Here is a 16660-nt window from a genome sequence, read left to right on the forward strand (position 1 = left end):
GATGGGCAAATGAACTGAATCATTTCTTCAACAGATTTGACTCAGCCATGAGGCAGTCTGCAACATCGGCTGCAGACTCACCCACCCCCACTGCTGCTGTTCCACCTCAGACACTTCACACCTCCTCTATTCACCCTGCTCACTCCCCCCCACCCCCAACAACAGCATCCAATACACACTCAACACAAGGCTCCAGCCTGTCTCTCTCAACCACCCAGGTTAGGAGGGAACTGAGGAGGATTAATGGCAAGAAGGCAGCGGGTCCAGATGGCATCAGCTCGAGGGTCGTCAGGTCCTGCGCGGACCAACTGTGTGGGGTGATGGAGCACCTCTTCAACCTGAGCCTGAGGTTGGGAAGAGTCCCACAGCTCTGGAAAACCTCCTGTGTTGTACCAGTGCCAAAGACTTCACGCCCCAAGGACCTCAACAGCTACAGGCCGGTGGCTCTGACATCCCACCTGATGAAGACCCTGGAGCGGTTGGTCCTGGCTCAGCTTCGGCGCCTAATAAGCTCATCACTGGACCCACTTCAGTTTGCCTACCAGCCTGGCATTGGAGCGGATGATGCCGTCATTCACCTCCTACATCGTTCCCTCGCTCACCTGGAGACCGCTGGAAGCACTGTGAGAATCATGTTCTTTGATTTCTCCAGTGCCTTCAACACCATTCTTCCCTCGGTTCTAAAGGACAAGCTGGTGAACTCTGGAGTGGACCATCACCTCACTACCTGGATCCTGGACTACCTCACCGACCGACCACAGTATGTGAGGACTCAGGGCTGTGTGTCGGACAGGGTCGTCTGCAGTACGGGGGCCCCACAGGGAACGGTTCTGGCTCCGTTCCTCTTCACCATCTACACTGCAGACTTCTCCCACAATTCCACCCAGTGCTTCCTGCAGAAGTTCTCTGATGACTCTGCAATAGTCGGCCTCATCACTGATGGGGACGACAAGGAGTACAGAGGTCTGACCCAAGACTTTGTGGACTGGTGCCAGCTGAACTACCTCCAGATCAACGCCAGTAAAACCAAGGAACTGGTGGTAGACTTCCGCAGGCACAAGCATTCTCCACTGCAACCACTGAACATCCAAGGTATGGACATTGAGGCTGTGGACAGCCACAGGTACCTTGGTGTTCATCTGAACAATAGACTGGACTGGACTCATAACTCAGACGCCCTCTACAGGAAAGGGCAGAGCAGGCTGTACCTGCTGTGGAGACTCAGGTCGTTTGGAGTGGAGGGCCCACTCCTGAAGAAATTCTATGACTCTGTTGTGGCTTCTGCTATCTTTTATGGTGTGGTCTGCTGGGGCGGCAGCATCTCTGCTGGGGACAGGAAGAGACTGAACAGGGTGATCCGAAGGGCCAGCTCTGTTCTAGGATGCCCTCTGGACCCAGTGGAGGTGGTGAGTGACAGGAGAACGGCGGCTAAGCTGTCATCCCTGATGGACAACATCTCCCACCCCATGCAGCAGACTGTGACAGCACTGAGCAGCTCCTTCAGTGGGAGACTGCGGCACCCACGGTGTGGGACGGAGAGATTTCGCAGGTCTTTCCTCCCCACTGCTGTCAGACTCCATAATAAAGACTTTAACTGATCAAGCACACACATCCATACATATGCAATAATACTAAGTGCAATAATCCTTTCTGTCATCGTTGTATTTTTACTCAGTTGTATATAGTATTTGTATTTGTATTCTATTTTTATCTTATTGTATATTTATTTTATTTTATTCTACTGTATATAGTATTTTATTTTATTCTATTCTGTACAGTTGTGTACTGTATTTATTCTTATTGTATTCTAATTTTTGCCTCATAACTTTTGCACTGTCCACTTCCTGCTGTGACAAAACAAATTTCCCACGTGTGGGACTAATAAAGGTTATCTTATCTTATCTTATCTTATTTTATGCTTTTTTGGATTCAACAGGTCAATATTAAAATCACCAACATAACTTTTTGATTTGTTTTAGAGAATATTTCCTCTATGAAGTCATTAAATACTTGAATACTAGAGCCAGGTGTTCTATATATACAGCTAATTATTACATTTTTTTCTTTTTCCTTATAAATTTCAATTGTTATACATTCTAGTAAATTATCAATTACAGTTGTCATACTTTCTACCACCTTGTAGTTTAGGTTTTTATCCACATACACAGCTACTCCCCCTCCACTCTTGTTCCTTCTATTTACAAAATTCACTTCATATCCCTCCAGTCCAAAGTCCATTCCTTTCTCCGCATTGATCCATGTTTCAGAAATGGCAATAATTCCAAATGGATTTGCCAACTCATTTAGATATTCCTTTATATTGTTGAAGTTGGCATACAGACTTCTGCTATTAAAATGGATTATTGATAATTTATTTTCCGTGTTGATGGTGTGCTTAAACTGTTCATCAGTGAAGTAGCAGCAGTTACAGCTGATGTTGTAGAAGAAAACTTTTAAGCTTAAATTTCAAAACTTACATTTAACTACTGATTTTATCTATTGTTCTGATTTTATCTGTTTTGATTTTATATACTGTTTTGTTTGTTTGTTAATTAGTTTGTTTGTTTGCTTGTTTTAATCAATTTTAAATCATGCTTTTTATTTGTTTTTGTTTCTAATGTCTCTGTAAAGCACTTTGAATCACATTGTTGTTGAATTGTGCTATACAGATAAACTTGCCTTGCCTTGCCTTGCCTTATTATTAATAATAACAATAATAATAATAATAATAATAATACATTTTATTTATAGGTGCCTTTAAGACCCCGAAGGTCACCTTACAATAATACAACAATACAATATAATAAAGTATAGCAAAACAAAATTTAAACATAAGGTAAAAAAAAAAACAAGCATGAAAGTATATAAACAAGTATAAAAGGGTATGGAGTTCTGAATAGATGGGTTTTGAGACGTGTTTTAAAAGTACAGAGAGAGTTTGTAGTTTGAAGAGCTGGTGGAAGTGCATCTAAAGTCTTGGGGCAGAGCAACTAAAAGTCCTGTTAGAGAATTGTGCATCAATATGGTTGTCATTGTGCAAGATGATTAGATCTTTAGCAAGGTGATTAGATCTTTAGCAAGAATGCTCAGCTCTGTTTTCTAAACACTGGTTCGTTAAAATGTTACGCCATATATGGGGTGACTGAGGATATTGGTGACATCACATGCTCACACATCGCAGACACACACGTCCCATGTTCACAGGTGGGTGTCTTATCTGTCGCATGATTAATGAGATGTTTGTGTAAATACTGATGTTAATAAAAGGACTGTGAGAGGGGTCCCAGAGTTTGGAGTTGGCTGAGATCAGATGAAGAGCTCAGGCTCCCCTTGCAGCAAGTAAAAGACAAAAAGCACTGTGGTCGTACACAAATGATTGGTCTCTGAGCCAGCGGCGTTTAAGTGTTAGACCCAACAGGTCTGTAGTCAGGCATACATATGGAGAAGATCAGATAAATATGGAGGAGCGAGGTTATGAAGCTCTTTGAAAGTAAGAAGCAGGATCTTGAAATTGACACAGAGGTGAATTGGAAGGAAATGGAGCTGTTTAAGGAAGGAAAGGAAATTGGATCGATACTTTGCTTTTATCGTTCAAGTTGAATATGTAGACCTATTTTCCTTTGGAAAAAATAAACCTCAACCATGCACAATGAAAAATGTCTGAACCTTTTTGTGTGCTCTACAGACAGAAACACTGACATATACCAGGTCGCCAAAAACCCAGTTTCAAAACACATGTAGATCACAGTGATCACAATCACAGTGATATAGTGGTGATTAAAATGTGTTCAGAGATTTCATCTCATAAGTCACGGCACACTACCCTTTCCCCAGTTAGCTGCCTGATTGCCTTTGTAGTGTGGCAGAGCACTTCTGTGAATGAGTGAAAGTGTGAATGTTGAATGTTTTTGTTGAAATATCCAGGCAAGTATATACATGTAAAATGAAAAGATATACGTGTTCAAATAGCGTCAATTAACACACAACTTCAGGTTTTTTAATTTCTATGTGATTATTCTTATAACTAAACAATGAGAACAAGTAGTCTGATGTCCTGTAATCATTATGAAGCTATAATTTGAAATACAATAACACATTAAGTTTTTGAACAAAGTATTGGTATTGGTTGAAAAGGAGACTCTGGGTTGCTGCATCTTGTTGCTGTTTCATCTTAAATTGGTCATGCGATTTTGACGTGCCGGCGTGTCCGTCGACCCCAGTGGGTTAAATAATTTTTTGAATAATAATTTTGAAAAATATTTCTTCATGTCATTATGCAGGCCGCAAGTAGGGGTGACATGGGCTGCAAGATTGAGACCCAGGCATTAGATCCTCTTAATGCATTTTTGTTTGGGTTTCCACTGGCGTGGAATTACCAAAAATAGAGAGGGCATTGCCTAACATATGAAACAGGAAAAGACCGCTGTGTAATTCCTTTATTTGTAACTGTATTCTGAATATCATCATTTTAAATGGTAACTGTAATGGAATACAGTTACTCATGTTCTGTATTTCAAATACGTAACGCTGGTACATGTATTCCGTTACTCCCCAGCACTGCTTAGTTGCAACAAGTGGTTATTTGAGTTGCTGTTTCCCTCCTATCTGCTCAAAGCAGTTAGGGCACTTTCCTCTGAGCTTTGATATTAGCAATGCATTTTTAAAATTCATTCATTTATTTATTTATTACAGAGAACTGTCGCTCACTAGATACACAATATTGCCAAAGGTTTTCACTCCCCCACTTAAATCTTGGGCGCAAGCATTTCCCTACATGTTGAACTGTGTATGTGACAAATAAAATCTGAATTTGAACTCTAGCATTTGTGAAAAAATGGGTCATTCTCAGTGAATTCTAGAATGGTACAGCTGTGAACCTTTCTTAGTACTGAATATTCTAGAGACAATTATTAGTGGCAAACAATCAGTGGGGATTTTATGTGATGGGTAATATAAAATAGTGCTCAGATGTTGCCAAGTTTCAGCAGAGTCAATTGTTACAGCCAATGACTTGTCAGATACTTAGACAAATCTGTCTAATCTTCATGTGGCCTCCAGGTTAGCTCAAGAATAATGTGTAGAGAGCTTCATGGAATGGGTTTCCATGGCCAAGCCTTACATCATCAATTGCAATGCAAAGTGTAGGATGTGGTGGTGTAAAGCATGCTGCCAGTAGACTCAAGAGCACTGGAGTGATTAATAACGCTTCTCTGTATACGATCTTGCTCTGGTGGTTGCCAGAAAAACTGTATACGACTGACTGTTGAAGAGACTGAAATCCTCAAAGCCTCATCCGCCTGAGTCGGTCTAAATAAGGTGCTGAATCTTTAGCCGTATAATTATTGGTAAAGTATGGAGTTCTGGAATATATAAAATTTGTTTGCGCTATGGTTATTTTCTTAAAATTCAGGATTATAAATGTAACAAAATAAGTGGAAGTAATCATTCTGTAATGATTCTGAATGAATGAAGTGCAATAGTATCATGAATAGGAGGTGTTTTTGTACAAAGGTCACGATGAACAGTAAAAAAAGGATTTAAGCATGGTGCAACTGGTGTCATTTGGGTCAAAAGTGATTTCAACAGGACTAGGGAAAGGGGAGAGTAAAGTTTGTGAAAGCGTATAAAGTGATGTTTCTCTTAATAAAGAACTGCTCTCCGGATTTTGTCACAAGCAGATGAACCATTTAGAGAGCAAACTCTTCCTCAAAATGTTCCATCTGCTTTGTTTTTAAAGTGAGGAGCACTGAAGGATTAGGCATGGCAAAGCAAATGCCAATCTCCATTTAAAGTCTAATATTGTGGACAATCCTTTTTTTTCTTTTAACTCTTTGTGAAGCATCAAAAGTAAAACTAGGGTATGAATATCACATCTCATAATGCTTCTTACAGGTTGTTCTAGCTCTTAAAATTAACAGATCTCTGGGACCTATTTTCCTGGGCACTAAAGTTTAACCTTGCTATTCACCAAGTCCATAGATGACTCAGGAAAACTGATTTTATAGATGTGGCAGTTGAATGTGCCTACCTCTACGATTGCTCCTGGGTTGCCTCATCTGGATTTACGTGAATTTCCTCACCACCAGCTTAGGCTACGTCTACACTAATCTGGATAAATTTGAAAACGGTGTTTATGTCTAGAAACACTCCGCGTCCACACTATCATTTTCAGTTGTTTTCATCCACACTGAAAAAGCTACGTTCCTGTACTGCGTATGCATGAAACGTCTGCCGTTTATTTACTTTACGGCTCTTTGAAATGTTGCGGCAAAATGTCGAGGAAAAGTGCTGAGTTTTATCTGAAGGTTTCTGGAGCATGTAGAAACTTATATTATTCTTTACAGTTTTTTCTGAATGCTTAAACCCTAACTGTGATTCCTGTAGCACAATCTCTAAAACTATTCAGACTTATAGCAAAACCACTCACTGAGTTTGCAAAACTAAAAGCACAAAAACTGCTTTGCACTCAGTTTGCAATTTTGTAACACACACTTTGCAAAACTGTAGGCACAATTCACTGCACAACACTCAATTACCAAATTTCCAACACACTCCTAGCAAAAGTATACACATGTATGGCTATCATTAACACTAATTTGCCAACTGTCTGGCACACTTTCACATGTGAAAACTTTTTTAGATAATTAGTTCACTTTGCAATCAGCCTAAGCACTATAATACAGGTAAGCTGTGTGTGCGGAGTACAATGGAGGGAGCAGAAAGAGTGAGAAGTAGAGGAAGCCGAGGAAGAGGACGTGGAGGTGAAGAAGTAGGATGAAGAGGATGACAAGGACAAGGAGGAGCAAGAGGAAGACGAGGAGGGGGGAGAGGAAGATGAGGAGGGGGGAGAGGAAGATGAGGAGGGGGGAGAGGAAGGGTAGGAAGAGTAAGAAATAGAATTGCTGATGACATCAGAGCTACAATAGTGGACCATGTAATCAACCGTGGAATGACCCTGAGGGTAGCTGGCCAACGGGTCCAGCCTAACTCGAGCCGCTACACTGTAGCAAGCACCATAAGGACATCTTGAAATGAGAATCGGTTAGTACAGTCACTTCGCACAAAGATTTGTAGCACTGCCATATGCCAATGAGAAACACACCAATACCATTGATGTAAAAATACTGAAATTGTTACTTTACAGAATTGCTAGATGACCAGATGCTGGGGGCAGAGGAAGCATGTTCACTGCAGACCAAGTAACCCATATAGTCATTATGGCGATTGCAAATAATCCTATACTTGGAAATAAACACTTGTGTTTGTTTTGATGTGTTTGAATAAACACCAGTACTTGAAGTTTGGATCCCTCCATGCTTATGGATCTATGACAGAAGTATGAGCTCAAACTGACATAGCCTACCTTGTGCACAGAGAAAGCAAAAGCCAGATGTGTTTTGTATTCATACCATCAGTGTGCAGTTGGCGCATTGTGTGCTTAGTAGATGATGGCTTGTGTGTACTGTTTGATACGGAAAGACCATTTTTACGAAGGTGTGAAGAGTTAATCTAGCTGTGTTTGCTTTTGCAAGAGAACTACAATGTTTTGATTATTGGGTGACAGGTTTTCTTATTTGTGTGAAGAGTTTTGCAAAATTAGCCAATAGTTACAAAAAATGTGCTTAAGCAATCAGAAAAAACTGTAAATCTAAAAATGCAGTTTAACCAGCCACAGCTGATTCTCATTGTAGATGAACATCTACACAGGTGTTACTCCTTCAATTTTTCAACTCCTTCAATTCTGGCATGCCAGAAGATTCTTTCCTAGGTGTATTTCCCTAGATGACATAAGATGTGATGTGGATGGGAACCTGTGGCCAAATGGAGAAGACCGAGTAGATTAGCATTACTATTGTATGTGTATCAGTGGATGGTGTGTATACAAATTCTTGTATTTTGGGATTACTTAGTGCAAAAAACTAAAAATACATAAACAAATATTGACGAATTCTGCATGATGTCTAATTCATTCCAGTAACATATATTGAAATTATAAACAGAGATGTGTCCTTGTTTTACACAAGAAAACACTGTGTAATGCTACATGTTGCTAGTGTTTTTTAGGTCATTGTTTTGTGGGTGACAAAGTGTGTTTGTCGGCTGTCAACCTTTGCTAGTGTTCTGGAAGAATGAATTTATTTGAGACCTGAATAAAGTGTTTTGGTAGTTGTAGTGCATTTTGAATGTGAAATGAACTGCTTTGCCAAGCTGAAGGTCAGTTAGGAGAATTGTGTGAAGAGTTTTGCAAAAGTGACCTAAGTATTGAGAAATGTGTCCTAGCGGCTGTAAAAAACTGTAAGTCAAGTTCTTGGCCTGTATTAGAGTCTCAGTCTGCCTCTGTATAAGGTGATGATTATACAGATGTTATACTAGATGTTTTTGCCAGTATGGTGTGTGTGTAAGTGATTCATGGGTAGTGGAACTTTAGGTTGTAGTTATCCCTTTTTTGTAGGGCATTTATGTTAAGAAGCTTCAAGGTAGCCACATAATGATATTTTCTTTTGACTTGCAGTGTTGACACAGAGGAGAAACTTTTCAAAGACTGTAACAACTGTAAAAAAACAAACAAACAAAAAAACCTAAACAAAGAAACAATTGTTAGGATTGGTATATTAAAAAAGATAATGTGACTTACCGGAATTTAATTAATTGTGCTGTGATTTTGTTCTTCTGTGCTTCTGCTTGAATCTGTTTGAGATAGTGACATTGCCAAACATGAATTAAACCACCTGAATTGAGTAGTTTGAGATTATGTGAAAATTGAATGACACAAAGATGGGGCTAATTGAGACTTACAGCAGTGCTAACATTTCTGAAAAAAACACTGTTTGGATTATTGTATGTGTCACTAAATTCCACATTTATGGTCAATTGATCTGTTGTAACAGAAGCAGTAGTTGGTGTTATTGTAGTAGTTGTGTTTGCTGTTGTTGTTGTAGTTGACATCGCTGTGGTTGTAGTAGTTGGCACTCTTGTAGTACTCGAAACCCGTGTTGTTGTTGTGTCTGTCATTGGTGTGGTTGTATTTGGCATCAGAATTGTTGTATTGGTTAGAATTGGTGTTGGTGCAGTTGTTGGTAATGGTTTTGTTGTAGTAGGATCTGGTGTAGTTGTGTTTGGAATCAGTGTTGTTGTGTTTAGCATTGGTGTTGTTGTAGTAGGATCTGGTGTTGTTGTGTTTAGCATTGGTGTTGTTATAGTAGGGTCTGGTGTTGTTGTGTTTAGCATTGGTGTTGTAGTAGTAGGATCTGGTGTTGTTGTGTTTGGCATTGGTGTTGTAGTTGTAGGATCTGGTGTTGTTGTGTTTGGCATTGGTGTTGTAGTAGTAGGATCTGGTGTTGTTGTGTTTGGCATTGGTGTTGTAGTTGTAGGATCTGGTGTTGTTGTGTTTGGCATTGGTGGACAGGGAATGATATCTGTGGAGAAACATTCAAGAATTCCTTATATTGTTTTAGTGACACGGAGAACACTCATGACGCAAACTTGATGAATTTAAAGTGAATAAAAAAAATACATCTTGTTATAAAAACGACAAGGTCCTTACTTGTGACTGGTTCACAGAATTCTCCATCAGGAGGAAATCCCTTTATGCAATCACAGGTTTGTGAGGTAACATTACTGCATGCGCCGTACTCATCACACTTGCCACATGACCAAGCAAACTGGTCTTCACACTGACACTGGAGTCCTCCAGTGGAGTTTGGATAGCACCCTTTTCAAGACATTTAAAAGAATAACAAAACACAGTTCACAAGTCATACAGCACCATATGAACAGCATTAAATGTGTTGGAGTGCAAAAGTCAAATAAGATCAGGTCCTTATATGTGGTGAAGTTCAAGTCTTTCAGTGTTAAAGACCCAGTGATGATTTTGGGGAAGGAGAAATTTCTCAGAATATTTCTGAGCACAACACTGAAATTCTGGGGCACACTAGATGCTGGGATGTGCAGTTCAAGGTCTATATCAAAGTCCACTGGTGCTGTGAAGGAGAAAAGGGGAAATCCATCACATACAACTGTTGCAATGATGGGAAACTATATTTACGTGAAAATGTAAAACTGACCCAAGTTCGACTCATGCATGTTACAGATTTTCAAATACCTTTATCATTTAAGAATGCATTACTTATTAAAGTATGTTACTTGTCCAGGTTTATCCATTACCAACACATGGGTTTAGGTCAATGCCTAAAAAGCTACTTGGTAAGTTTTAGAAAATTAGCAGCGGCTGAGCTAAAGCACAACAGTAGCCATATCTTTTGAAAGTGTTTTCTTTGTTGCCAAATTGATGGCCTCCACGTTTTTCTCTCTAAATAACATATTGTATACACTTTCCATTGTAAAAATAACTTCTTACATATTGATATTTGATAACACACCCAAAATACAAATTAAACATAACAAGATCATTTGTGTCTTTGAACACAAACAATCAGATAATTTAATACAGTGTGTATAGAATGAATTGAACTGTGCTTCCACAAATGAATAACAAAGATGTTTGTCATACCAGGAGGTGGTGTTGGGCAAGGAGCGACACCTGTGGAAAAACATTACATGTTTAATTATTTAAATTTCAAGCCAGAAACTAAACGCCATGACTTTGGTTATGTCATAGAAATGTCAGCAAGGATAATGAATGCAGTGTTAGGTGTGTTAATGTTTCTTTAATACAGTGAGTATAGAATTAATTGCAGTGTGTTTCCACAGAGCAATTCATATCTAATGTCTAATCACTCTCATAACACAATGTTAGGTAATCAGACAGTTGAAAAGTTCATTCATCTATTTGATAAAGGAAGTAGTCTGTTCATCCAACAGCTAGACAATTGCAGTTCTTACTTGTGATTGGTTGCCAGAACTCCCCACTCAGAGGAAGTCCATAACTTTTGGTTATGTCATAGCAATGTCAGTAAGGATTTTGAACGCAATGTTAGATCTGTTAATGTTTCTTTAATATGCTTCTAAAATGCTTCTATTTCTTCAGCTGCAAGTTTCTTACTTGCGTTTGGTTCACAGAACTCTCCATCAGGAGGAAGCCCTTTGATGCATCCACAGGCTTGTGAGGTGACATTACTGCATGCACCGTATAGGCCACACTTTTCACATGACCAACCAAAGTGGTCCTCACACTGACACTGCATTCCTCCGGTGGAGTTTGGATAGCACCCTGTTAAAGTCATTCAAAACAATGACAAAACACACCTCATAAACCATGCACCAGAGTATGAACACATTTAAATCTGTCCGAGTACAAAATTCTTACATGTGGTGAAGTTCAAGTCTTCAATTATTAAAGACTGAGTGATGGTTTTGGGGAATGACAAATTTCCCACATAGTTTCTGAACAGATCAATGAAATTTGGGGGCAGGCTGGATACTGGCAAGAGCAAGTTAAAGTCTATATCATACTCCACTGGCACTGTAGAGGAGACAAAAAACAAGCACCCCATTTATTTAAGATGTTTCTACTTCTGTTGCAACTTTATATATATAATATACATGTGAAATACATATATCACATGTATATTAAATTACATGTGATATATCATTTAGTGATATAGCTGTTGGTGTAGCTAGTGTTGACACTGAGAAAACATTTCTCAAACATTTCATAAATTTTAAATATCTCTCGTAAACAAGAAAATTGCGACTACAGCAACTGAACCTTTGAAACAAATTTCATACAAATGGTCAGAGGGCCCGGTGGCGCCAGTGTCCGGCAGCCTCGCCTCTGTCAGTGCGCCCCAGGGTGGCTGTGGCTACAATGTAGCTTGCCATCACCAGTGTGTGAATGTGTGTGTGTGAATGGGTGGATGACTGGATATGTAAAGCGCTTTGGGGTCCTTAGGGACTAGTAAAGCGCTATATAAATACAGGCCATTTACCATTTTTATACAAAGTTATGGCTTTAGGATAGAATTCAAATCAACATCCTTTACACTTAAAAAAAAATTACATTATTAAATCCTTTCACAGAACACAGACGTAGAAACCTCAGTCTAACTACATATGCTGGATAAATGTACTTACATTTACATTACATACTTACTTACCTATCACATGTGATACATGTTTGCCTAGTCCTACCTGGGTTGCTGGTTTTTAACTGGCAATATTGCCCATCTGCTGGAAGTCCATTAATGCATCCACACGTATCACCAACGATGGCATCACAGGCCTCATAGTCAATGCATTTGTTATATGACCAAGCAAAGCTCTCCTCACATGTGCACTGGTATCCAGTTATGTTTGCAGTTATGTTTGGTGAACACACTGAGAAGAACACAACACAATGGTTCAATGTGACACTTTGAGTGAATAAGATTGGCAAGCAATGGAGATGCAACATAAATGGATGTTTTACCTGTTGTTGTATTAATGCTTGTAATCTCACCAGTGGCATTGATCAATAAAGGAAAACTGAGAGTGTTCAGTATCGACTGGAATTGTTCCAGATTTGAGACGCTTATAACAGCTTGGAACTCATACTCAGTGGAATTTGATGAAGCTAAAGGTAAAAAAAAAGAAAAAAAAAGAAAAACCCAAACAAACCATAAAGCAATGATAACACTGATAATCTGGACTTGGTCAGATACTGTTATTGCTATTCAGTTCTGCTTGTTCATTGAATATCCTCCCTCGTCTAGTTTTTCAAAGCACTTTGCAAAGCATGTTTTTTTTTAATAAATACAATTATTATATAATTATATTATTAGTCAACAAACATGTGTTACGTTGTAGTAACACTGCTAAAATTTTACTCACTTTCTCTTTTTTGTCTTAGATGAATGCTGGATTCTTCTGCACTCATTAACTCCTGGAAGAAAATCCAGGAGGAAAATGATTTGTTTCACTGTATTTTTTCATCATTATACATTCATTCATTTTTATTCTTACCTCAAAGAAGCCGTTTAGAAACTCTCTGTGTCTCTCATACTTAAGACAGTTCCATATGACTAGGAGAATAACGATGCATAACGAGACCTTTCGTAATGTCATCCTAACTAAAGAGAAAAGAACACAAGTCCTTTTAATAAAATCAGTCATTATTCACGGTGTCATGCTGCTGGCATTCCTTCTGTAAATGGGAGCCAACAGGAAGGCAAAAGGTTTTCTGCCTTCCAGATAATGTGCTGCTCAACTTGTTTAAATGTATTTGGATCATACCAGCCTGTCAATGTTTATTTGTTAGCATGCAAACAGAGTTTTAAAAATGTTTAACTTCAAACATTGTCAAAGTCAACAACTTGTAATACTAAGCAAAAAAACAAAAAAACAAAAAACTGATGGTCTATATACAGTATGAGAATTTTCGAGTGCCAATAATCTTTCCTGTTCTTAGATAAGAAAATAGTAACTGATGTTTTAATTTTCTTATCACAGTTGTGTCACGGTATTGGGTCGTGTGACCCAGCGTTCTGAGTTTTCCTTGTATTTTGATCTTCATTGTTTCTTTCTTTGGTATTAGCTTCTAGGTTTCTTTAGTCCTTGTTTAGTACGGGCGATCGTGGCTTAAGAGTTGGGAGTTCGCCTTGTAATCGGAAGGTTGCCGGTTCCAGCCCCGGCTTGGACAGTCTCGGTCGTTGTGTCCTTGGGCAAGACACTTCACCCGTTGCCTACTGGTGGTGGTCAGAGGGCCCGGTGGCGCCAGTGTCCGGCAGCCTCGCCTCTGTCAGTGCGCCCCAGGGTGGCTGTGGCTACAATGTAGCTTGCCATCACCAGTGTGTGAATGTGTGTGTGAATGGGTGGATGACTGGATATGTAAAGCGCTTTGGGGTCCTTAGGGACTAGTAAAGCGCTATATAAATACAGGCCATTTTAGTAGATCCATTTATGTAGTCATCCCTGTGTTAAGTATTCCCTGTTGGCTCGTGTCCCCATGGCTCCTATTTTACTTTGAAAGGTCTTGTGTTTCTTTGTACTACGTGTTTAGTCTTACTCTCCCCTTTAATGTCATTATGTTTCATTCTAGTCAGCTGTGTCCTCATGTGTCTCCACTTCCCCTGATCACCTCATGTATGTATTTTTGAGTGCCTACTTGGTAAATCCTTTTGTAAATAGCTTTTCTGTTTCCATGAATACTCATGGTCTTCAAAGAGTTCAATGTAGGAGGTCAAACAACTTGAACAGCACAACCTCCAAAACAACTCCAGTACTATCGCAAATCTGATTTTGTTTGTAAAAATGCACTAATTTTTTATTTTATTTTATTTCTTTCAGGACCAATGGATTGGTGAATGAGTGAGAAGCTGTGGTTTGCTGCATTTGTTTTTCCTATAAACTGTAGGGGAAAAAAAGATAAACTGGCTTTGTTGTACAGGTGATTTAAATTATAGCTTACTTTCATTATCCATCTGGACAAAAACACTTGGGGCCACCATGGAAACTGAAGACAAAAATAGCTGTGTCCCAGGTTGGTAACCCAAGTGGGCCCCAAGTATCAGACCTGCTTCTATCCATCTGGGCCCCATACTCATTTGTTGTCTGGGGCTGATTTGGGACCCATCATTAACCCATCTGGGAAAACACATTTGGGGACATCATGGAAACTGAGGACAAAAGTAGCTGGGTGCCAGGTGGGTAGCCCAAGTGGGCCCCAACCATCAGACCCGCTTCTACCCATCTGGGCCCCATACTCATTTGTTGGCTGGGCCTGATTTGGGGCTTATCTCGGACCCAGCATAAACCCATCTAGGAAAACACATTTGGGGCCACCATGGAAACTGAGGACAAAATTAGCTGGACCCTAGTTGGGTTTCCCAAGTGGGCCCCAAATATTAGACCTGCTGCTCCCTATTTAGGCCCCACATATGTGTGTTGACTGGGAGGCAACCGCCTGTGTTGCCCGTATCAAAAACCGCTACTGCATCTGATGATTAACAGGTGTGCCAGGTTCAGTGACTCACTGCCCCGCCTACCTATACAAAAAGGGAGGCACCAAAAAACACATACAGACAAAAACACCACATAACCAGAACCCAACTCCTAACAGTGCAAGCCTTTTACCTCAAACTTAGTCACTGCTCGGTGACATTCGTCTATCCTGGCCTGAAAGGAGACACTACCCGTAGACTGCAGCGAGAACTGCCAGCATCTGAGCCAGCCAGACTCTGACCATGATGAGAGAGGCTCTCTCTCATCATGGTCACCTAAATGCAACACACAGTAATGGCAGGTTTTGTAATAAGGCAGATCGCGCTAACATAATATGCACTGTTAGTTGATTATTTACCTGCTGCATTAACGGGAGAGGACGTGCAACGTCACCGCTGCTGCTGGGTTGTGATTCACGAGTCCGGGGCGGAATTAACCGTCTCGAGGCAGGCGTTGCCGATTTGCAACAGTTAAAAACTAACAATCTGATTACCCCACATACATATTTTATGAGTTTGTTTTACTCAGAAGTACCACTGCAGGACTTGGTTGTGCATTAGCAACAAAAAACTTAATTTGAGCCTGAAAGGGTTAAAAACATGACATTCATTTAAGGTCATCGCGAGCAAATGCTTTTGCATATTCATAGTGTTTCCTCCCTTAAATGAAATATCTACTTTGCAAGTATTGCAAGTTGCCCTGTTCTCATAAAGTATAACAAAACATTTGAGCGTTTGAGCTGCTTAGGCGCCGTGTTTCCTGACAGGTAAATGACGCTCCGCAACGTGGTGACATCATTCGCGGTAACTGGAATCGATAAGGGAATCATTTGCAAAAATGGCAAACAATTTCAAGGAATTGAAACAGTGGGAACCGGTTCTCAACAAGAACCGGGTTTCGATACCCATCCCTAATTATGTCAGACTTTGAAACAAAGACACTGTGTTGTGCAATACATACTAAGTGCATTAAAATAAAGTTTATATGTACAGCAGTGGTAAAGAATTTAAACACTCACTTTTGACTTTAGCAGCACAGTGTGAGTAGAATTTCGTTAAGTTAGAGAAATGACACAGACATAAAAACGTAACAATGAGATTAGTCTAAGTTTAGGTGAAGATGGCGTTTGGTTTGCTGAAATGTGCCCATGTTTATTAGTTGTTCTGGATCATGAACTCGATAAATGTTTCACAGTTCTTAGCAGCATTATACCCCAAGAGTTCAACCTTACTAATAAGATTTTTGTCTTATAATTTATTTTAAAAGGAAACTAATAAGTTAATGCGCATGTGTACCCCTGAGACTGTCTCAGATCTGTTATTGATGTTATTGATGTTTGTTCCTGAATTGAAAAGTGTATTATCTCCAGTCATCCATCCATTAATCCATCCGTCTTCCTCAACATACCCTATTCGGGGTAGCAGGAGTTGTAAGCTTGTCTCAGCTGTCATTGTCACAGTACGGCTGTGTGCAGGCAAAAGTAGGACCCAAACGCAAACTCACAGAGACAAAAGGTAAACTCAAAAAACACAGCTTTATTGCTGGCATGGAGTGGGACACGAAAAACAATACAAAATAGACTAAACTGGGAAAACTAAAGCACAAGGAGCCACAGGGAAAAATCACACAGCTATGGTGGAGACTACGACACTGACAAAGAGAAACACAGGGCTTAAATACACAGAGGGATAACGAGGGAATGAGACACAGAAGGAGGGCACAGCTGGGAGAAATCAGGACTGGACGAGACAGAGACGCAAAACTAGAAACACTCACATGAGGC

The 16660-nt window shown here is 39.9% G+C and overlaps 1 protein-coding gene across 1 annotated transcript in view; it reads right to left on the minus strand.

Annotated features, from left to right (window-relative positions):
- The window catches only part of LOC146610157 (uncharacterized), a 32558-nt gene extending 19508 nt beyond the window's left edge, over window positions 1-13050 (minus strand). The window contains exons 1-11 of the mRNA XM_085345050.1: window positions 12901-13050; window positions 12769-12820; window positions 12368-12511; window positions 12091-12276; window positions 11267-11422; window positions 11003-11170; window positions 10511-10540; window positions 9825-9980; window positions 9545-9712; window positions 8797-9416; window positions 8636-8688 (exon numbers count right to left, since the gene is read on the minus strand). Coding sequence (XP_085201176.1) covers window positions 8636-8688; window positions 8797-9416; window positions 9545-9712; window positions 9825-9980; window positions 10511-10540; window positions 11003-11170; window positions 11267-11422; window positions 12091-12276; window positions 12368-12511; window positions 12769-12820; window positions 12901-13050 — 1883 coding nt within the window. The remainder of the gene's footprint in view (window positions 1-8635; window positions 8689-8796; window positions 9417-9544; window positions 9713-9824; window positions 9981-10510; window positions 10541-11002; window positions 11171-11266; window positions 11423-12090; window positions 12277-12367; window positions 12512-12768; window positions 12821-12900) is intronic.
- Window positions 13051-16660: the final 3610 nt, after the last annotated feature.

This window comes from Diplotaxodon limnothrissa, linkage group LG20 (assembly GCF_057381915.1).
Source record: "Diplotaxodon limnothrissa isolate DT_005_m linkage group LG20, D_limnothrissa_male_GT1.1, whole genome shotgun sequence".
Classification (NCBI taxonomy): Eukaryota; Metazoa; Chordata; class Actinopteri; order Cichliformes; family Cichlidae; genus Diplotaxodon; species Diplotaxodon limnothrissa.